This window comes from Odocoileus virginianus, chromosome 8 (assembly GCF_023699985.2).
Source record: "Odocoileus virginianus isolate 20LAN1187 ecotype Illinois chromosome 8, Ovbor_1.2, whole genome shotgun sequence".
NCBI classification, from domain to species: Eukaryota; Metazoa; Chordata; class Mammalia; order Artiodactyla; family Cervidae; genus Odocoileus; species Odocoileus virginianus.
The window spans coordinates 54,731,046-54,755,601 of NC_069681.1; the positions used below are offsets into that span (position 1 = coordinate 54,731,046).

Sequence of the window (24,556 nt, forward strand, 5' to 3'; positions counted from 1 at the left end):
TTTGAAAAAAAAAAAGCATACCTTAAAAAGTGACATTTCTTCTTAAACACAGATTATTTAAAAATTATAAAATATATAAAGCAAAATACTTCAAATAAATTTCCAGTACCTATTCTCCATGTACGTCCTTGTGTACACAACTGTATCCTTTGGTCCTGCATGCCTGGTTTCAGCATTGGAGCTGCAATACAAACCATTTGAGTTTATGTTTAAAGTTTGTTTATAGGATAATCAAATTAACAAGGCAATTATCCAATCCAATGAAAAGAAAATGCTCATATACGCCTTCTAACCTATAATCTTTGAAATATAAATGTTAAACTGGTATTAATCCATTTCTGAAAAATTTATTTATGTTTCCCATTTTGTCTTAACTTCTACTGCTTTGGCCTAATTCCAGAATACTACTATGAAATCGGTCACTCATCAAATCTATTGTAGACCATGCAGCTTACTTTGAATACTTGTGTACTATGTTTTAGTGTCTATTACCCTAATGTCTCATCCAAACTTCCAAACCATTGCTTTCCCCACAAATCTCAGACAAAAAGTGGACCTTAATTAACCAACATGATAACACGTGATTCAGTGAAACCTTTAAATCTACCTAAGGATGTCAATGTCAATGTCACAATCATATTTTTTTTTAAATTACAGACTTTCTAAGGAAAAATCACTCCTACACTTATTCTTAACTGACAACTTACCAATGACCAAGATGTTTACTCAACACCTTTGTATAAGCCTATAAAGCCACTAGTTAAAATTAAAAATTTCTGCATTTCAAACAAATATCATACATTAACACATACATATAGAATCTAGAAAGATGATACTGATGAACTTATTTGCAGGGAAGCAATGGAAACACAGACTTAGAGAACAGACTTATGGACATGGGCAAGCAGGGAGGAAGGAGAGGTTAGGACGAATGGAGAGAGTGGCATGGAAACATATGACTAACATAAATAAAATAAGATATCCCATGGGAATTTGCTGTATGGCTCAGGAAACTTAAACCGGAGCTCTGTAACAACCTAGAGGGTGGGATGGGGAGGGAGATGGGAGGCAGGTTCAAGAGGAAGGGGACATATGTATACCTGTGGCTGATTCATGCTGATGTAGGACAGAAACAAACACAATATAGTAAAGCATTATCCTTCAATTAAAAATAAATACATTTAAAATAAGAAAGTTTTATTGGAACACAAAAAATACATAAAAACAACAGCAAAATTTTTAAAAAATTTCTGTATTTCAAAGGAAGGATCAGGTTCCATGTGGATGTTTTCTTAAAAAAAAAAAAAAACAGGAGAAAAAAAAGCCAGAAGGAGAATGGTCCTGTCATTTATTCTATAATTGACCACAGTACCTGAGCGTCTTCCTGGCTTCACGAGAATAGGCAGCTGTTCTAGAGGATGGGCTGATTAAAGCCTCAGTGGATCCAGTGACCTGGCCATCTTGCCTGAGAAAGCAAATGCAAATATTTGGCACTTAAAATCAAAGCCACTTAGAGGATTTTTGTTTTATTAAAATTCTGTTCAAACAACATTTTTCTTAACATACAGTAAAGCTGTTTCTATTTGCCTGGTTTCTGCACATATACACAGACAGAATACATGTACTATTTTACTCTTCCATAGACACAACTGTCTTCCCATTATGAATAATCTATAGGCACATGTCACATTATCTAACAGTAGGACAGAATACTTTCTTAACCAAGGGCAGGAACCATATGAAACTGGTTGAAGTAACATTCTCACAGCACCAATGCCATTTTTGAAAGTTTTTCATGTACAACATATCTGGGAGTTTATCTATTTAATGAAAATTATCTGGGGGTTGCTTTGAGAAATTCCAGTTTCCATTTTAACAGAAAAGCAGTACTTTGAAGATTGCTAAAAACTTTGACCTAGATTTCTGCTAATCTAAAAATGTCACTATGCTCAACAAAGTGTAGGCATATTTGCTTTTTTCCTATGAAACAGCGGAAAATTAGCATAGGCATAGTGAAAGCTTTAGCTCTTTTTCTTTCCCCATGTTAGAAAACTCTGACAAAGGCAAGACATAAAAATCAAGAGGAGATTTAGATCTTAATCATGATTTATCATTCTTGACTGGCCTGTTCCTGCCATTTCCAGGTAGCTTTTAAAGAAGAGAAAAACAATTGTTCACATATTATCATCTCTGGCATGTGGAAAACCATCTTCTAGTTTTAAGACAGATGTTTCAAAAGACACTTGGCAATGAGAAAATAGAATGAATATTATTATAAGATTCTCAAATGTGATCATTAGAATATGTCATTTCAGAATAGACCTAACTAGGAACTATTTGGAAATATTCAGATCATACAGTAAATAATACAAAACCCAATTTCAGCAAATAGTTTCAAAAGACAGAGGTTATCAATGAGTGTGAAATGTGTTTGTACTGCCCTCAGAAAGGTAAAATCAAACATTACCAGTTTGTGAAACCTGTAATAGGAACAGAAATATTTTGCAAACAGTTCTGATAAGGATTGAATTGTGTCCTGCCAAAAATTCTTATACTGAAAACGCCCTATACCCCAGTGTGATGTGGAGACAGGGACTATAAAAAGGGAATAAAGGTTAGGTGAAATCATATGGGTGGGGTTTTAATCCCATAGGACAGGGTGTCCTTATAAGAAGAGGGAGAGGTACTAGAGCTTGCTCTCTCTCTCCTTGTGGACACACAGAGGAAAGGCCATGTGAGGACACAGTCGGACACAGTCATGTGCAAACCAAGAAGAGAGTTCTCATCAGAAACCAACCCTGACATCGTTCCTTGTGAATCTCATGTTCTTGCTACATCGTGAAAGAACTCAGAGAAAGGTACGAAGCAGATTTATTTAGAGAAAAGCACACTATACAGACAGAGTGTGGGCCATCTCAGAAGGCAAGAAGAGAGAGGCCCAAAATGTGGCGTGGTTAGTTTTAGTGGGCTGGGTAATTCCATAGGCTAATGAGTGGGAAGGTTATTCCAGTTATTTGGGGGAAGGGGTGGAGATTTCTAGGAACTGGGCCACTGCCCACTTTTTGACCCTTTATGGCTGGCCTCAGAACTGTCATGACACTGGTGGGTGTGTCGTTGAGCATATGCCAGTGTATTACAATGAGCATGTAATGAGGTTCAGGGTCTACCGGAAGTTGAGTCTTCAGCCATCTTGGACCTAGTTGGTTTCAACCAGTTTTTTCATGTCCTGTGGCCATGTCATTCTTTTTAAGGTTGTACCCTGTGCCCTTCCTCCTGTTTCAACAGTATCTTGATCTAGAATTTTAGTCTCCAAAAGAGTGAGAAAATAAATTCTGTCTTTTAACACCTGGTGTGTGGTATTTTGTTATGGCAGCCTGAGCAGACTAACACAAGTAGCATTTCCTAGTGGTGTTTTCGATAATACTGATGACAATAATTTATAATTGTCAATAAAAATCAGATGTTAGTAAATAAATTTGGAATGTGAAACAGCAAGTTCTGGGATTGGTTCCTCTTGTAATTTGGGAGGATAATACAATTTTTAAAAAAGAAATCTTTTATTTTGGATAATCTTAAAGGTATAGAATAATTGCAATGATAGTTCAGAGAATTCCAGTATACTCTTCACCCAGCATCTCTTAATTCTAACATCTCATGCAACCATGATCCATTTGTCAAAACTAAATAATTAGCATTGGTACAATGCCATTAGCAAAACTACAGACTTATTTCTATTTTACCAGTTTTTTCACTGATGTCCTCTCTCAATTTCAGATCCAAATCAGGATATGACTTCCACATAATCACCATGTCTTAGGGTCTGTGATAGTTGATAAACCTTTCTTTGTTTTTCATGAGATGGTGATAGATCTTACTAAGGAAATTCTATCTTGACGTCAGTAAGCGGTAACACTAATTTTTAAAATTATTTAGAATCATAGAAATAGGTAGAGAAACAATTCTTTGGAAACCAATTAAATAATCTGTATGCTTTTAAAAGCGTTTTTAAAAAGGATTACTCTCCGAAATATATAAGCAGCTCATACAGTTCAGTATCAGAAAAACAAACAACCCAATCAAATCTGGGCAGAAAACCTAAACAGACATTTCTCCAAAGGCATACAAATTTCCAATAAACACAAGAAAAGATGCTCAATATTGCTCATTATTAGGGAAATTCAAATCAAAACTACAATGAAGTATCACCTCACAACATTCAGAATGACCACCATCCAAAAATCTACTAAAATAAATGTTGGAGAAGTTATGGAGAAAAGGGAACCCTCCTGCACTGTTAGTGGGAATGTAAACTGATACAGCCATTATGGAAAACAATATGGAAATTCCTTAAAAGACTAGGGAAAATCTACCATATGATACAACAATCCCACTACTTGGCATATACCCTGAGAAAACCACAATTTTAAAAGACACATGTAGGATATCTTCCAGCAAACAAAAGTCCAGGACCAGATGGCTTCACAGCTGAATTCTACCAAAAATTTAGAGAAGAGCTAACACCTATCTTACTCAAATTCTTCCAGAAAATTGCAGAAGAAGGTAAACTTCCAAACTCATTCTATGAGGCCACCATCACCCTAATTCCAAAACCAGACAAAGATGCCACAAAAAAAGAAAACTACAGGCCAATATCACTGATGAACATAGATGCAAAAATCCTTAACAAAATTCTAGCAAACAGAATCCAACAACATATTAAAAAAATCATATACCCTGACCAAGTGGACTTTATCCCAGGAATGCAAGGATTCTTTAATATCCGCAAATCAATCAATGTAATACACCACATTAACAAATTGAAAAATAAAAACCATATGATTATCTCAATAGATGCAGAAAAAGCCTTTGACAAAATTCAACATCCATTTATGATTAAAACTCTCCAGAAAGCAGGAATGGAAGGAACATACCTCAACATAATAAAAGCTATATATGACAAACCCACAGCAAGCATCACCCTCAGTGGTGAAAAATTGAAAGCATTTCCCCTGAAATCAGGAACAAGACAAGGATGCCCACTCTCACCACTACTATTCAACATAGGTTTGGAAGTGTTGGCCACAGCAATCAGGGCAGAAAAAGAAGTAAAAGGAATCCAGATAGGAATAGAAGAAGTGAAACTCTCGCTGTTTGCAGATGACATGATCCTTTACATAGAAAACCCTAAAGAATCTACCAGAAAATTACTAGAGCTAATCAACGAATACAGTAAAGTTGCAGGATATAAAATTAACACACAGAAATCTCTTGCATTCCTATACACTAACAATGAGAAAACAGAAAGAGAAATTAAGGAAACAATACCATTTACCATTGCAACAAAAAGAATAAAATACTTAGGAGTATATCTACCTAAAGAAACAAAAGACCTATACATAGAAAACTATAAAACACTGATGAAAGAAATCAAAGAGGACACAAACAGATGGAGAAATATACCGTGTTCATGGATTGGAAGAATCAATATTGTCAAAATGGCTATACTACCCATAGCAATCTATAGATTCAATGCAATCCCTATCAAACTACCAACGGTATTCTTCACAGAACTAGAAAAAATAATTTCACAATTTGTATGGAAATACAAAAAAACTCGAATAGCCAAAGTAATCTTGAGAAAGAAGAATGGAACTGGAGGAATCAACCTGCCTGACTTCAGGCTCTACTACAAAGCCACAGTCATCAAGACAGTATAGTACTGGCACAAAGACAGAAATATAGATCAATGGGACAGAATAGAAAGCCCAGAGATAAATCCACGAACCTATGGTCACCTTATCTTCGACAAAGGAGGCAAGGATATACAATGGAAAAAAGACAACCTCTTTAACAAGTGGTGCTGGGAAACTGGTCAACCACCTGTAAAAGAATGAAACTAGAACACTTTCTAACACCATACACAAAAAATAAACTCAAAATGGATTAAAGATCTAAATGTAAGACCAGAAACTATAAAACTCCTAGAGGAGAACATAGGCAAAACACTCTCCGACATAAATCACAGCAGGATCCTCTATGACCCACATCCCAGAATTTTAGAAACAAAAGTAAAAATAAACAAATGGGACCTAATGAAACTTAAAAGCTTTTGCAAAACAAAGGAAACTATAAGCAAGGTGAAAAGACAGCCCTCAGATTGGGAGAAAATAATAGCAAATGAAGCAACAGACAAAGGATTAATCTCAAAAATATACAAGCAACTCCTGCAGCTCAACTCCAGAAAAATAAATGACCCAATCAAAAAATGGGCCAAAGAACTAAACAGACATTTCTCCAAGGAAGACATACAGATGGCTAAAAAACACATGAAAAGATGCTCAACATCACTCATTATCAGAGAAATGCTAATCAAAACCACAATGAGGTACCATTACACGCCAGTCAGGATGGCTGCAATCCAAAAGTCTACAAGCAATAAATGCTGGAGAGGGTGTGGAGAAAAGGGAACCCTCTTACACTGTTGGTGGGAATGCAAATTAGTACAGCCACTATGGAAAACAGTGTGGAGATTTCTTAAAAAGCTGGAAATAGAACTGCCATATGACCCAGCAATCCCACTTCTGGGCATACACACTGAGGAAACCAGATCTGAAAGAGACACGTGCACCCCAATGTTCATCGCAGCACTGTTTATAATAGCCAGGACATGGAAGCAACCTAGAAGCCCATCAACAGACGAATGGATGAGGAAGCTGTGGTACATATACACCATGGAATATTACTCAGCCATTAAAAAGAATTCCTTTGAATGAGTTCTAATGAGATGGATGAAACTGGAGCCCATTATACAGAGCGAAGTAAGCCAGAAAGATAAAGACCATTATAGTATACTAACACATATATATGGAATTTAGAAAGATGGTAACGATAACCCTATATGCAAAACAGAAAAAGAGACTCAGATGTATAGAACAGACTTGTGGACTCTGGGAGAAGGCGAGGGTGGGAATGTTTCAAGAGAACAGCATCGAAACATGTATATTATCTAGGGTGAAACAGATCACCAGCCCAGGTTGGGTGCATGAGACAAGTGCTCGGGCCTGGTGCACTGGGAAGACCCAGAGGGATTGGGTGGAGAGGGAGGTGGGTGGGGGGACTGGGATGGGGAATACATGTAAATCCATGGCTAATTCATTTCAGTGTATGACAAAAACTACTGCAATGATGTAAAGTAATTAGCCTCCAACTAATAAAAATAAATGGAAAAAAAAAATAAATAAAAGACACATGTAACCTAGTGTTCATTGCAGCAATATGTACAATAGCCAGGACATGGAAGCAACCTAGATGTCCATTGACAGATGAATGGTTAAAGAAGATGTGCTACACCTATGTGATGAAATATTACTCAGCCATAAAAAGGGATGGATTCGAGTCAGTTGTAGTGAGGTAGATGAACCTAGAACCTGTTATACAGAGTGAAGTAAGTCAGAAAGAGAAAAACAAGTATTGGAAAATATATATATATATATATATATATATATATATATATATGGAATTTAGAAAAATGGTACTGATGAACCTAGTAGAGAACAGAGTCATGGACACAGTGGGGAAAGGTGAGGGTGGGATGAATTGAGAAAGCAGCATTGATATATATATATATATATACAATATCATGTGTAAAATAGATAGCTAGTAGGAAGTTGCTATATAACACAGGGAGCCCAGCCTGGTGCAGTGTGATGACCTAGAGGAGAGGGATGGGGGGAGGGGAGGGAGGTTCAAGAGGGAGAGGAGATATATATATATAAACTATATATTCATAAACTATAAACTAAATATCATGTTGGAACTTACAAAATTCCAAATGGAATTTCACTTGAGAAAATGTTTTCTGCAGTGGAAATTTACCTTGAAAATTTAGCTATCTAAAACTTTTATACACAGACATTTGATGTGAGAACATCAAATGGTACTCCTGATTTAAGAAAACTGATAGTTCCTCAAATGGAGTTACTATAGGATCCAATAATTCCACTCCCTAAGTATATACCCTCCCTAAGTCCATCCTAGAGGAAATCAGTCCTGAATGTTCATTGGAAGGACTGATGTTGAAGCTGAAACTCCAATACTTTGGCCACCTGATGGGAAGAACTGACTCATTTGAAAAGACCCTGATCCTGGGAATGATTGAAGGTGGGAGGAGAAGGGGATGACAGAGGATGAGATGGCGGGATGGCATCACTGACTCAATGGACATGAGTCTGAGTAAACTCTTGGAATTGGTGCTGAACAGGGAGGCCTGGCGTACTGCTGTCCATGGGGTCGCAAAGAGTCGGACATGACTGTGCGACTAAACTGAAATGAACTGAACTTAACTGAAGTATATACCCTAGCAAAAGAAATGAAAAACCTCTACACAAAACTTTTATATGAATGCTGATTACAGCATTGTTCATAATAGTGAATTACAATCTGATAGTGGAAACAACACAAATGCCCATCAGCTGATGAATAGATAAAATTCTGTCTATTCACATAATGGAATATGTGAAATTTGGCAATAAAAAGAAATACTGAGACATGTTACAACATTGGTAAATTTTGAAAACATTATGTCAAGCGAAAATAGTCAGTCACAAAGGACCACATATTTTATTATTCCATTTATATGAAATGTCCAGAATCAGAAATTGAAAAAGACAGAAAGTAGCTTAGTAGCTGTCCAGAGCTAAGGGCTGGGGGAAAATGATGCATGACTGCAAATGGGCATGGTGTTTCTTTCTGAGGTGATGAAAATGTTCTAAAAGTGATAGTGGTGATGGTCTACAACTTTGAATATGATTAACCAGGTTGCATATATATTTGGGGATATCCAATTACTATACAGAGTAAATACATTCATAAAATAAAACAAGTCTCAATTTAACAGATTTATGTAGATTTTCATTGTCCTATCTGACTTAACTTTGGCAGCATGACTTCAATTTCTTCTTCTTTTTTAAAATTAATTCTCATTGGGGTATAGTTGCTTTACAATGTTGTGTTAGTTTTCACTGTACAGCAAAGTGAATCCACTATACATGTACATATTCCCCTCTTTTTTTTTATTTCCTTCCCATTTAGGTCACCACAGAGCACTCAGTATAGTTTCCTGAGCTATACAGTGCAAGGGTGCTTAGTCACTCAGTCATATCCGACACTTGGAACCCCATGGGCTGTAGCCCACCAGGTTTCTCTGTCCAGGGGATTCTCCAGGCAAGAATACTGGAGTGGGTTGCCATTTTCTTCTCCACTGCTATACTGTGGGTTCTCATTAGTCATCTATTTCACACATAGTAGTGTATACGGAAAAACAGACTTGTTTCAAGTTGGGAAAGGAGTACGTCAAGACTGTATATTGTCACCCTGCTTATTTAACTTATATGCAGAGTACATCATGAGAAATGCTGGACTGGATGAAGCTCAAGCTGGAATCAATATTTCCAGGAGAAATATCAACAAAATCAGATAGGCAGATGACACCACACTTATGGCAGAAAGCGAAAAAGAACTAAAGAGGCTCTTAATGAAACTGAAAGAGGAGAGTGAAAAAGTTGGCTTAAAGCTCAACATTCAGAAAACTAAGATCATGGCATCTGGTCCCATCACTTCATGCCAAATAGATAGGGAAACAATGGAAACAGTGAAAGACTTTATTTTGGGGGGGCTCCAAAATCACTGCAGATGGTGACTGCAGTCATGAAATTAAAAGACACTTGCTCCTTGGATGAAAAGTTATGACCAACCTAGACAGCATATTCAAAAGCAGAGACTACTTTACCAACAAAGGTCCATCTAGTCAAAGCTATGATTTTGCCAGTAGTCAGGTACGGATGTGAGAGTTGGACTGTAAAGAAGGCTGAGTGCCAAAGAATTGATGCTTTTGAACTGTGGTGTTGGAGAAGACTCTTGAGAGTCCCTTGGACTGAAAGGAGGTCCAACCAGTCAATCCTAAAGGAAATCAGCTCTGAATATTCATTGGAAGGAGTGAAGCTGAAGCTGAAGCTCCAGTACTTTGGCCACCTGATGTGAAGAACTGACTCATTTAAAAAGACCCCGATGCTGGGAATGAATGAAGGCAAAAGGAGAAGGGGACAACAGAGGATGAGATGGTTGGATGGCATCACCAACTCAATGTACATGAGTTTGAGGAGGCTCTGGGAGTTGGTGATGGGCAGGGAGGCCTGGCTGCAGTCGATGGGGTCACAAAGAGTCAGACACGACTGAGTGACTAAACTGAACTGAACTGAGTGTATATATGTCAATCCCAATCACTCAATTCATCCCACCTCCCCTTCACCCCTTGGTAGCCATATGCTTGTCTGTTCTCTACATCTGTATCTCTGTTTCTGCTCTGCAAATAAGTTCATCTGTATCATTTTTCTAGATTCTACATATAAGTGATACACAATATTTGCTTTTCTCTTTCTTCCTTCACTCTGTGTGACACTCATGTCTCTGCAAATGGCACAGTTTCATTCCTTTTCATGGCTGAGTGGCAACTTGACTTTAAATAGCATAAAATAATTTCAACTGATAAACACCCAAGTCACTGCAAACTTTATAAATCTCTTTTGCATGAAGAACAAAAGTTTACTAAGAGCTTATGCTGTGCTGTGCTCAATTTTTCAGTTGTGTCCAAGTCCTTGTGACCCTATAGATTGTAGCCCGCCAAGCTCCTCTGTCCATGGGATTCTCCAGGCAAGAATACTGGAGTCAGTTGCCATGCCCTTCTCCAGGGAATCTTCCCGACAAAGGGACTGAACTCAAGTCTCCTGCATTGCAGGCAAGTTCTTTACTGCTGAGTCACTAGCAAAGCCAGTTTACTAAAAGCTTACCATTTTGAATTGTTTTATGTGTTAGGATTTACTTCCACAAAACTATCAAGGTTTTGAGTTCTTGTAAAACTTACAGATTTTAAGTACATAAAAATAAATATTCTTATGGTAACGAAAGAGGATAGCAGTGGTGGGGACCAGAGATAAATTAGGAGTTTGGGATTAACATGAATACTACTATATATAAAATCAGTAAACAACAAGGACCCACTGTATAGCACAGGGAACTATACTCAATGTATTGTGATAATCTATAATGGAAAAGAATCTGAAGAAGAATATATATTATGTATATGTATAACTGAATCCGTTTGTTGTACACTTGAAACTAACAAAACATTGTAAAGCAATTAAACTTCAGTAAAAAATAAAATTAAAACAAAGAAGTGTTCTATTTTGGAGAAATAGAGAACTTGAGACCAGAACACCACTTTAATTTACTAATTTTCTCTATCTGATCAAATCTCTTAATCCCTGATTCTCAATTTTCTTTCAGTTAAATCTTTACCCATTTTGAGAGTCACAGTACACTTTCTATTCTGTAAACAGAATGAAGTGAAATGTTAGTCTGTTAGTCGCTAGTTGTGTTCGACTCTTAGTGACCCCATGGACCATAGCCCGCCAGGATCCTCTGTCCAGGGAATTCTCCAGGCAAGAACACTGGAGTAAGTAGCCATTCCCTTCTCCAGGGAGTCTTTCCAGCCCAGGGGAACCTGGGTCTCCTGCATTGCAGGCAGATTCTCTACCATGTGAACCACCAGGGAAGCCTGTAAACAGAATAGATGGGCACAAAGATTGGGCCCAGGGATTTCTTTTCTACTTTTTATTTTTCAAGTGAAAATTTTTATTGTAGTTGTTCTGTCAAGGCTGGGGCAGTGGTACATTTTCCATTTAATTTGTAGATAGATCCTATACAAGACTGTGATAGAACTGAAGAAGGATGGATGGCATCTAGACACAGAACTCAGGATGAGCAAAAGATTCTGTAGCAGTGGTCAAGGTCTCCGGGCATGACTGACTGGGCTGATCAGAACTCCACTGGGAGAGGGGAGCGTTTGTGAATGTACATGAGGTTGTTGGGTTATGTTAGGCAGGAGGCACATGAAATTGTAGGAAAGCAAAGGAGAGCATGCACACGTTCCTGGCAGCCATGGTGTTTTCCAGCACACTCCTCTTCTACACAGATGCCCCCAACCCCACCTTCTTGCTGAAGGAGACCAGACAGCCTCAGAAAGCTAGAGGAAGAAGAAGTTACAAGGAAGGAGAAACTGGGAAGCAGCTAAAGTCCTTGGTTACCAAGCAGCTATAAAGTAGAGAATGAAAGAGTTAGTTAGTCACTCAGTCATGTCTGACTCTTTGTGACCCCAGGGACTATAGCCTGTCAGGCTCCATGAAATATTCTCCAGGCAAGAAAACTGGAGGTAGCCATTTCCTTCTCCAGGGGGTCTTCCCGACCCAGGGATTGAACCTAGGTCTCCTGCATGGCAGGCGGACTCTCTACTGCCTGAGCCACGGGGAAGCCCTGGTAGAGAATAAGGACGGTGATAAGCAGAGGGAAGAAGAGGAGAACGTAGGCAGAGGCCAACGCTCAGGAAGCCACTGAGCTACAATAACGACAAAGCTCTAGGGTTAACGTCTGGGGACTCCGGATGGAATGCCCTCTGGCCAAGGATGAGCAACCTTCCAGGGAAGGCCTCCGTGAAGCCTGGCCAGCCTAACGTTTCTGCTCTGGAATTTCCATTTCCTCATTAATCTTTCCATGTGCTTCCCAGGTGGCCCTAGGGGTAAAGAAGTCTCCTGCCACTTCAGGATGCCTGAGACAGGTTCCACCCCTGGGCCGGGAAGATTCCCTGGGGAAGCGAATGGCTACTCACCCCAGCATTCTTGCCTGGAGAATCCCATGGACAGAGGAGCCTGGCAGGCTGCAGTCCCTGCCCTTGAATTTCCATTTCCTCATTAATCTTTCTAGTAAGACCCTGTTTCATGAACAAGCCCAACTGAAACGGAAACACCTCTCAAATTGCATTCAGGGAAAAGTTCTTTCATGATAATTCATCATTTATGGTCAGTTTTAAAATCTTGATCATTTCCAAATAATATTTGAAAGAGGTTGGTTCATTATAAGCCCAGTACTATTCCCCAGATGGTGGGTCCTTTTCACAATGTATTCTCCCTTGTTCTCTCAAAGGCTTGCTTAAGATCACAGAAAGAGAAAGCAGATGATTTAGGGAATGAAGGGGACAGAAAGAAACTTTGTACCTCATATAGGAAAGAGCCTTTAACAGACAGGAAGACAGAGCAAATGAAGCAGTGAGCCAGTGCTTCTACTTTTCTGTTCTCTGCATGATACCAACAATAGCACTTATTCGCATAACAAAAAAAAATTTTTTTAACCGATAAGGCAGCTGCACCTTAGGAAGGTTAAAAACAGAAAGCTACTGCTTTTAGGGTCCTCCCACATGTTGGGGGGGAGAACAGTTAAACATGGAAAACTTTGAAAATTGTTTCCTAATTTAAACAATCTGTAACAACAATGAAGCATAGTTTCCATCCTAACCTTCCTTGTAAAAGAAACAAAAAGTGCAACAGTTTTAAAGCCAGGATCCTCTGAGGTGTAAAGAAATTCCAAAATTAGGTCCTGTTTCCTGGCTGTGACAAATTTGTGCATTCTTTTAGCACTAGGTATCCAAGGCAGAGAATCTCAAAGTGCTTCCTCCACCGCGGAAAACCTACCAAGCAACAGTAAGTAAAAATAAATCTTCACAGCCCAAGTGCAGAGCACTCAATTTCTATCATGCCTTTTACACTAAACCATTGAACAGCAGGCCCTTAGTCAGAAATTTTAGCAGAATTCAAATTTTGTTGGCTTTTTTTCAGATTAGCTATTAAGCATCCTGTTGGTGTTTAGTCACTCATTTGTGTCCGACTCTTTGCAACCCCGTGGACTGTAGCCTGCCAGGTTCCTCTGTCCATGGGATTTCCCAGGAAAGACTACTGAACTGGGTTGCCATTTCCTTCTCCAGGGCATCTTCCCAACCCAGGGATCACACCCAAATCTCTTGCAGTGGCAGGCAGATTCTTTACCACTGAGCCACCAGGGAAACCCAAGCACCCTGTACATTTTTTTAAAAAAATTCAGATAGTATTTATATTTAAACATTATAGTACAGTTCAACCTCTCAGAAAATCTTCCAGGGTTACATAATTTATGAAGGTTCACATAGAATTCATAAGAAAACTGTAAATTAGAATAAGTCTTACCTTTCATTCTTATTCTTAGACACATTGGAATTTAGGTCAATTAAATTTTCGAGGTTCTGGTCTCTACAGGAAAAAAAAAGCAGCAAGTATTTAAATACATATCATGGGAAATCGATGGAGAAACAGTGGAAACAGTGTCACACTTTATTTTTTTGGGCTCCAAAATCACTGCAGATGGTGATTGCAGCCATGAAACTAAAAGATGCTTACTCCCTGCAAGGAAAGTTATGACCAGCATAGATAGCATATTAAAAAGCAGAGACATTACTTTGCCAGCAAAGGTCCACCTGGTCAAGGCTATGGTTTTTCCAGTGGTCATGTATGGATGTGAGAATTGGACTGTGAAGAAAGCTGAGCACCGAAAAATTGATGCTTTTGAACTGTGGTGTTGGAGAAGACTCTTGAGAGTCCCTTGGACTGCAAGGAGATCCAACCAGTCCATCCTAAAGGAGATCAGTCCTGGGTGTTCATTGGAAGGACTGATGCTGAAGCTGAAACTCCAGTACTTTGTCCACCTCATACAAAGAGTTGACTCAATGGAAAAGACCCTGATGCTGGGAGGGATTGAGGGCAGAAGGAGAAGGGGACGACAGAGGATGAGATGGCTGGATGGCATCACCGACTTGATGGACATGAGTTCGAGTAAACTCCGGGAGTTGGTGATGGACAGGGAGGCCTGGTGTGCTGCAATTCATGGGGTCGCAAAGAGTCAGACACGACTGAGCGACTGAACTGATATGTATATGTGATTTAGTTACATATAATTTTAAGAAATAAAGCATTAGAATAAAATATTTTAAACCAGTACATAATTTTAAAAATAGTGATTTGTGGTCTTACAGAATATGGGACACTAAAAATCTGACATTGAACTATTAGATCTATACAACTTAAGTATGAGCACAAATTACATTATGAGAGAGAAATGAACTAAGTGTTTGGAAGGTTTGAGAAATTCAGTCTGAAGAGAAACAACTGATTGATACCTATCAGTTGAGTGAATACTTACTTCACATCACAAAGGACTAACTTGTGTATTTCCATGTGGATTATCTCATTTAGACCTCACAGAATCTTGCAGGACAGCATACGAGGCTCAGCAAGGCTAAGTGAATTTTCCAAGTTCAATTAACTAATTTGTAAAAGAGTCAGGGCTTGAAGCTGAGCCACCTGCTCATCTGAAATCAATTCTACAATATTTAATTAGAGCCTTCATTCCAGATTTTTGCATAACAGAGACATGAGAAGTCAACCCAAAATTTGAATCAACAGTCCACAATGTGGAGGATGAATGGGGCAATTAGATTCTTAAATCTTGGGCTACAGTGATTTGTCATACTTTCATGAGATACAGTGTTCTCTGGTGTGCTATGTACATATTAGCTGTTTATATATATTTTCTATAATACTGGTAGTTCTTAATTTTTTCCATGAGTTTGGAAAAGCCTTGTCATCAACTCTACTGGTTTGCAGGATAGTTTAGGAGTAAGAGTGAGGCCATTTCTTCCCCTACTTTTATGGGCCAGTTAGTCAACCTTTCTAAGCTTCCTTTTGTAAACTAGGATAATAATAGCTAAGTTTATAAGGTTTCAGTGAGAATAAATGAGTTAGTGTAAATAAAATTTATAGGCACAATGTCTATAGTTGTGCCTGAACTGAGTAAGAATAAATAAGTGATAATTAATAGAAGTGTAGTGACACAGCAGTGGGCACTATGGATTCCAAAATGTTGAGGGACTGTATTTTCATTTCTGCTGTAACTTTTCACATCTTTAGCATTAACTCCAGTTTTCATAAATCTCCCTTCTCTGGTCCTAAGGTTCTTTTATATGGAATCAGTGTATAGACTCAAATTGATATTTATAAGGATGAAAAATAATATAAAAGGCTTTGTATTTATGTGGAGTGAGACTTACTACTCTTTTTATATGACATCCAAGCCATCAATAATTGATAAATATGCTAATTGGGCAGCATTCCATAGCTATGCTTAAAGCTCACATTTAAAATACTAGCTACACATCTTTGAAAATGTAGAAATTAACTAAATTAATTTTTAATGTGAGGTATAGTAGAAAATATGCCAATTTAATATATGTAAAAAGTAAAGGATTTCAGAAGTAGCTTGGAAGTATCAAAATGATTTGATGCTACAGTCTGAATAATGTAAAATTTAAAATTGACTTTTCCAGCATAGCTGCTAGAACTGTGTGAGGAGAGCTCCCAGATCTCTTCTTTTGAATTTATAAATAGAGACAGCAGGCTTTTCCTTTGTAACCCTGATCAGTTCAGTTCAGTTGCTCAGTCGTGTCCACATCTTTGTGACCCCATGGACTTCAGGATGCCAGGCTTCCCTGTCCATCTCCAACTCCTGGAGCCTAGTCAAACTCATGTCCATTCAGTCGGTGATGCCATCCAACCATCTCATCCTCTGTCGTCCCCTTCTCCTCCTGCCCTCAATCTTTCCCAGCATCGGGGTCTTTTCCAATGAGTCAGTTCTTTGCATCAGGTGGCCAAAGTATTGGAGTTTCAGCTTCAACATCAGTCCTTCCAATGAATATGCATCACTGATTCCCCTTAGGATTGACAGGTTGGATCTCACTGTGCAAGGGACTCTCAAGAGTTTTCTCGAACACCACAGTTCAAAAGCATCAATTCTTCGGCACTCAGCTTTCTTTAGAGTCCTTGATGGTCCTTCCTTAATTACTAGAAGCATATCTTGACCTCAGGACTCACCATACTATTTTGACAGCCAGGATATTAAATTATCCTCCCCCTTGACATTTTAAAATAATACTTCACTAAATACTTGTGAATAATGGATTAAAAATTAAGTATTTAACTTAACTTTAAAGGATTGTGGTCTTCCATAATCCGGTTTCCCAGCAATGTCAAACTGGGATGGTTGGTAGAGGCAAACACTGAAAGAGCACCCAGAAATGTGAATCTTGGGGAAGGAGAATTCTATCCCAGGAAGTGATTCTCTCTCCAAAGCTAACCTTGGATGAACTGAGTGGCATTTTTAAAGGAAGCTGGTGTTTTTCATTATGACTTAAGAATAAAATCACATTACTGTGGCTTAACACGGCCTTGCATGCAGTAGCTGCTCCAAAAATACTTATGGCCTTAAATGTATTTAAATTCTCTTTTCTTCATTGCTGGTGGAAATTTATTGCTATCTTACCCAGCTCTGGGAAAAGACATGAAAAGGACCCCAGGGGAACCTTTTAGGAACCTTTAAGGTAGCCAGCTCCACACACATCTAAGTGCAGAGTATGCACCAGCACCACAGAGAAAAAGTTCACAGGAGATGGTGATGGGTATTTCACCTCCGTTTGCATCAGTCACCCAGAACCTGCCTTACTTCACCCCTGAATTGCACATATTTCTTTCCTCTTTTTTTTTTTTTTCACTCAGCTCCCAACCCTGGCTTTGTTTTCTTATTTTGGAACACTTCCTTACAGGGTCAAATATTGCCCTTCCACCAAATTTATATGCTGAAGTCCTAACACCAGCATGTCAGAATGTGTCTTTATTTGGAGATGGGGGTCTTTACGGAGATCCTCAAGTTCAAATGAGGTCATCAATGTGGGTCCTAATCCAATATGAATGGGATCTTTATTAGAAGAAGGAATTTAGGCTCGGATACACACAGATGGAAGACAATATGAAGACAAATGGTGAAGACAGCCCTCTACCAGCCAAGGAGGGAGGCCTGGAATAGATCCTTCCATCTGGGCCTTCAGAAGGAACCAACCCTACTGACTTCCTGATCTTAGACTTCTAGACTCCAGAATGATGAGAAAACAAATTTCTGTTTTAACCCACTCAGACCACGGTTCTAGTTATGGCAGTCCTAGCAAACAAATACAGATCATGTCACAGTATCATGACAGATACTATTATGTATAGCTTCTCGGCCTGATGCTGGCTATCCTTACCTGCTTGGCACTTTCCATTCCCAGTCTGCAGATACTGCATCTTTGATGTGTCTATACTTCCATCCCCCACCCCCACCCCCAGGACCCAATCTTTTGGATCCTAGCTATGGTGAGGGAGAGCAGAAATGGATTTAGACCTAAGCAAAGAGGAGCCACTGGAAGCTCACAAATCCAACCACTCCAGGTAGATTACTCAAAGTTGGAACCTGTACTTACCTTCAAAGAAGCACACTCCCAAAGGGATATAATTGTGAATCATCAAATACACCATGTTACTAGGGTTATAGAATTTTTGCTGTTTTTATTAAACAGTGCCACATATCAAGTTCGCTAGAGTGGGCTATAAGATTTTATCTTGAATCCTCTATACTAATATTTAAAGCAAAATTAAAAGTTCCAGGTTATGAAAAGTACAAAATGGGGATTTGCTGTGACTGTTCAGCCTGATTGATGTCATCAGCTAGATTTGGAGATCAATAAAAAGAAGTTCAGGTTGCCCGTAAACTTCCCAAGCTGAAGAATGTAAAAATAAATTTTTGTTTTTTAATTAAGATCACATCTATCACGTCATGTCTTTTACACCATGGTAGAAGATGAAAAGCTGTGAGTCAAAGTGTGAAAAATAGATTTTTATAGAAACCCAGCCAAATGCTGCAGGGTCGAACAAAGGCTTGATTCCAAACCCTTTCTGTGGTGGTTCGACGGAAGGATGACCTGGTAATTTTGTAATTTTATGAGCAGTCGGAATCAACTTTAAGAAAAACCACCAATTCTCTGTGGATCCAGAGAGAAGTGCTATAAAGAAATTTTGTTAACCATACTAACTAAAAATGTTTTTCTTTATGTAGACTTCAAAATGTTTAGGAAGAAATGAGTTATCAGTTATATAGAATCACAGCATACATTTTGAATATAGGTATTTATCTGTTATAATCATGTAATTTATTTTCTACAGCCCCATTAAGGAATATAACACTTCTTAACAGAGAAGATTAAGCAAAAAAAAAAAAAAGAGAGAGAGAGAGAGATTCCAGGGACCAAGCTATCATTACGTCTCGTATAATACAGGTTTTCATAAGATATGCTCTACACGAAAGTTAACAGATCACTCCCAACTGCTCTTCCTCTCTTATGAGGCTGTGGGAGGTGTTTATTAAAAGCAGCAATATGTTTCTCTCTCTACAGCTTACTTAAATTGTTTTTGCAGAGTATCAAACACATTTGCAAAATTAAAAGCCTCCATATAAAAAATTCACTATGGTACTTCTTTTATGCCAAGAACTAAATCTTAGGCTTTAAGCTTTAGTTCAAAAGGAATATTTATCTCTCTGAAGGAAGTACAGGACACAGTGAGATAACTGCTATAATTCTTCAACCCTATTGACTTCGCAAAATGAGCCCAGCCTTACATATTTTTATAATTAGCTTCAGTGAGGGAATCTTAAAGATTTTATATTAAAGAAATTAACAGGTCCATAGAGAAAATGATCAACTTAGATATTTTAAATATAAGATATGATCAAGAATTTCAGTGGCTCTAATTCACTCTGGTTCAATGAGATTGTGGTTCAAAATAGAGCCATTGGTTTAAGCAAGGAAGCCAATCATAGGATATCAGATCCCTCCAGTCTGGTCTTACTCCTGAGGGCTCAATGTGTTGGAGTTATGAGGCACTATAGGTTTTATCTAGCTAGGTGATCACAGGTCTGAATTTATTTTGAGATTTAGTATGTAACTCAGAGAATATTTATTAAGCACATAATATGTGCTACACATTGTGCTGTGCACTGTAGATAAAGAAGCGAACAAGAAAACCCCAATATTTGCTCTTAAAAATCCAATATTGAAGACAGATGATTAAATAATAATTCCCTGTAAGAGGCAAACATTCTGTAGAACAGAATAGTACCTTGAGAACATCTAGAAGGACCTGATGCAGAAGTGATGGGTCAGGGTGGGCTTCTCAGAGCCTGAGTAAAAGACATCTAAGCTCACACTTGAAGTATAAATAGCAGTTATCCATGCAGGAGTGATGGCGGAGGAGTAAGGTGTGAGCAGGTCAGAGAGTAAGAGTGGCTAGACTCTGCTTGTGGGTAGAGTCTAGCAGGGAATGGGGGTGGAAAACCTGTGGAGGCAACATCATGGTAGGCTCTGGAAACCAGATTAAGGGGTCCACGTTATCCAGTGGCAATGAGAAGCCACCAAAGGATTTCATCAGAGGAAGGCCAGTCTCAGATTTATGTTTTAGGAAAATCACTCGACAGTGTGGCAGATGGCCTGAAGGGCAGAAGGTACCACTGAGAGCAGATGGACTAGTCAGGAGAGCTCGCAGTAAGCTGGGCTATAGTAGCAAGTGGGGATGATGAAGTGTCTCGGTGCCTGAGATAATTAGGAGAAGCATTCAAAGTGACCTATTGATTCCGGGGAATGAAGCAACAGACACAGTCAAGGTTGCCTCCCACCTCCAGATTTCTGTCTTGATCAGAAATGTGAGAAAGATGCAACAGGAAGATGGGCAAGAATTCTTGTCTTATTGAAATACTAGCAAGACATGTCTCAGCAGATAGGAAGCCCTTTATAAAGAAGGCTTCCTTGGTGGCTCAGATGGTAAAGCGAATGTGGGAGACCCGGGTTCAACCCCTGGGTCAGGAAGATCCCCTGGAGAAGGAAATGGCAACCCGCTCCAGTACCCTTGCCTGGAAAATCCCATGGACGGAGGAGCCATGTATGCTACAGTCCACGGGGTCGCAAAGTGTCGGACATGACTGAACGACCTCACTTTCACTTTATAAAGAAGGAAGTATAATACTACAAGAGCTTCCCAGGTGGCGCTAGTGGTAAAGAACTTGCCTACCAATACATAGGTAGACATAAGAGATGCGGGTTCAAATCCCTGGGTTGAGAAGATCCCCTGGAGGAGGACATGGCAACTCACTCCAGTATTCTTGCCTGAAAATTCCCATGGACAGAGGAGCCTGGCAGGCTACCTTCATAGGGTCAAAAAGAGTTGGACATGACTGAAGTGATTTGGCACGCACACAGTACGTAATTCTACAAATAGTTCAGAATATTTTTTCTATTTTAGATGAAGGATGCGCTTCAAACAGTAAAGACCTGTATCACTGGATGTGTTTCAACCCTCATATGGGAGCAGCTGCTTATAGACTACAGACAATTGAGAAATATTTATCTTTCTTTAATGTTTGTTCATGAAAATGTGAAATTCACTGTTAAAAGTCACATGGTTTCTCCCTGAGTAAATGAAAATTCTGTGCACATCTGCATTTGTTCACATTGTTGGGTTCCTAGAAGAGCTCGGGGACACCTGCTCACATTCTGATTGATGACTGAAGTTTATCCCGCCCCTAACTGTGAATTAAATATACAGCTGCTGGAAATGTCAGCAAAGTCACACAAAAGCAACTCTGATTCACTGCTGTTACACTATTAAATAATCAGTGCTCCTGTCACACTGAATTGGATGTAAAAGTGCTTTGTGGCTATTATTTCTGCTGGGAGGCATGCTGAAATGCCCCTTCTCTTTACCCATTAAAATCAATGGGCCACATAGACACAGTGTAGATCCAGGTAACTGAACATATTGAATGAACTACGTTTTTTCAAATAGGTAGCTCAGTCTTTCCTGTTTATTTTGCAACGATTCTTGAATATCCTGGCTGATTATCATCAAATCCCCCCACTTGTGGCTCAGCTGGTAAAGAATCCACCTGCAATGTGGGAGACCTGGGTTTGGACCCTGGGCTGGGAAGATCCCCTAGAGAAGGGAAAGGCTACCCACTCTAGTATTCTGGCCTGGAAAATTCCAGGGCTTCCCTGGTGGCTCAGGCAGTATAGAATCCACTTGCATTGGGGAGACCTGGGTTCAATCCCTGGGTTCGGAAGGTCCTCTGGAGGAGGGCATGGCAACCCACTCCAGCATTCTTGTCTGGAGAATCCCATGGACAGAGCTGCCTGGCAGGCTATAGTCCATGGGCTCACGAAGAATCGGACATGACTGAGCGATGAAGCACAGCACAGCATGACCATATATACACTATCATGTGTAACCTGGACAGCTATCTATATAACAAAAGGAGCTTAGTCTGGCGCTCTGTGATGTCCTAGAGGGGTGGAATAGGGGGAGGGAAGAGAGGCTGGAGGTGGGGGTGGGGAAGAGGACTGGGGGTGGTGTGGGGAGGCAATATACATGTAATTACGGTTGATTTGCAGTGTTGTATGGTAGAAACCAACACAATATTGTAAAAATTTTAAAAAGAAAAAAACAACCCACACAAATAGAAAGGGCAAATTAAAACACTAATGTAGAAAACAAACTAAAAGACATAAGAACCAGGCTGATAAGCATGTCAGACTGTCTCTTGCTGCCCGTGGCTTCAAAGCACTTTTCTATGTTATTTGCTTTCTTCATCCCAGAATAGTGAGACTATAATTCCCAGCTATATATTTATTACAGCGAAATTTCAGGTCAGCAGAACAACGTAGACCTCTGATACAATGCACTCTGGTGCACTATCTATGAATAAGCTCTTTTGGTGAAAGATATGACATAAAGATAAGACATAAAGACTCCCTGGAGAAAGAAATAGCAACCCATTCCAGTATTCTCACCTGGGAAATCCCATGGACAGAGGAGTCTATGGACTGTGGTTCATGGGGTTGCAAAGAGTTGGACACAACTTAGCAACTAAACGTGTATGACATAAAGATAATGAACTATAAGATATTTACAAAACTCAAAATGGAAGTTCAAGGTTAAAATCTGCTGGATTTGCTGTGGAGCTGTAACTCTGAAGACTCAATATCCTTTCCAATACTCTAATCCACTGTAAGCATCTATGTAAATCACTGGTTTGGTCCAGCTTCTCCAGAATGTGTTTTACTCTTAATTAATTTCACTCACTTTTCTTTTTTTTTTTTTCCACTCATTTTTTCATTTCAGTCCTGATACTCTATTTCTTATAGACAACAAACTCTAATTTGTGCAAATAAGAAATACACAACTGCATGTGAAGAGTGCAATTGATTCCAGAAGAGTACAGCATGTTCTTTGCTGACAGGAAGCACATGGGTTATAAATGTGTGCTCATTTGATCACAAGAAAAACAAAAGGCTTCTTTTTTAAAAAGAGAAGAAAGAAAGAACTTTGGGTACATATCAAGATAGTTAGGCAAAGTCATTTACCGCTTAGTATTTCTGAGTGCTGAAGGTTTCACTTGAATGAGATTGTCTAAAGCTTGGCTGTTAAAAAGAGAAAAAACACAAACTCCGATTAGCAATAGGGTTTTTTTCTTTGTTTGTGCTAGGTCTATAAGCCAGTATTATAAATCTACTCCACTCAGGAGCAACAGACAGAAGAGCTATGAAATGACTGCTTTTATTTGATTACCTTTGATTGCTTCTGATTACTGCAGGATTCACTTTGATGAGGTTATCAAGATCCTGGTTTCTTTAAATAGAAAAATAAAAAGGTTAATTATAAATTCTTTTGGTAAGATCACTAAGGTTATAAATCTGCTTGAAATAACAGTAAAACAGAACATTCTTCCTACCCAAAATATAAAAATTAATACAGTTCTATTACCTTTGATTGTTGAGGAGAATTTCAGGATTCACTTTGAGGAGCTTATCAAGATCTTGATTTCTTTAGGAGGAAAAAAAATAAAGCAGCTTTTGTTAGAGATAATCCAGGTTTAAGTTGGTTGGAACTGGAAGAAGGGATTAGCTATTTTATCATTGGTTGTTGTTGTTATTATCAGACTCTTTTGCTACCCCACGGACTGTAGCCTGCTAGCCTTCTCTGTTAATGGGATTTCCCAGGCTGGAATACTGGAGCAGGTTGCCATTCCCTTCTCCAGATGATCTTCCCAACCCCAGGATCAAGCATTGGCAGGAGGATATTTTATCACTCAGCCAACAGGGAAACTCATCTGTGAGACCTATTGGTTTGGCATAGAACGGCTTTAAGATACATTTTCAACCAATCCAGGGAGGATACATTATGTAGGATCAGGAGAAAAATTGCTCTAATTTCACACAGTTTGTTTTCAGAGCCCATCTACCAGGGCACGCTGACTCAGAGTCCACAGCAAACGTCTTGTGATTCACCACTTTTACTCTGGAATGCTTTAACAGTACGAAGATACAAATGATTCCAAGGTCCTTGATATTTTAAAAATCATATTCACCGACTAACAATATCATTTTGTAAAAAATTAATAAGCTCCAAAACTGGGATCATACTTAACATAAGGCTTGGCAAAGAGAGTTTCAGAAATCCATCAAAATTGTGACTTCTCTTCCCTCTATGATGACTTAAAAAGCTGAAATCGTGGTTAGATTAGGGACCGGCTCTGATAACTGTCCACTTCCCAGTTGAAACGCTATCACTTTCTTTCCTCAGTTAGAGAACATGGTTTGCTATCACTCATTACATCCACATAATACTTTGTTTTTAAGGGCTGGAAACTAGTGATTTTTTTTCTAAACCAC

At 38.9% G+C, this 24,556-nt stretch overlaps 1 protein-coding gene across 7 annotated transcripts in view; it reads right to left on the reverse strand.

Moving 5' to 3' along the window:
• Positions 1 to 24,556, reverse strand: part of SCEL (sciellin) — a 119,184-nt gene that overhangs the window by 11,436 nt on the left and 83,192 nt on the right. For 6 of the 7 annotated variants that reach the window (XM_070471538.1, XM_070471537.1, XM_070471535.1 and 3 more), the window contains 6 exons: positions 23,649 to 23,708; positions 23,454 to 23,513; positions 23,249 to 23,305; positions 14,106 to 14,168; positions 1,373 to 1,465; positions 110 to 181 (listed from right to left, as the gene is read on the reverse strand). In XM_070471538.1, coding sequence (XP_070327639.1) covers positions 110 to 181; positions 1,373 to 1,465; positions 14,106 to 14,168; positions 23,249 to 23,305; positions 23,454 to 23,513; positions 23,649 to 23,708 — 405 coding nt within the window. The remainder of the gene's footprint in view (positions 1 to 109; positions 182 to 1,372; positions 1,466 to 14,105; positions 14,169 to 23,248; positions 23,306 to 23,453; positions 23,514 to 23,648; positions 23,709 to 24,556) is intronic. The other variant, XM_070471536.1, reaches the window with a different exon arrangement.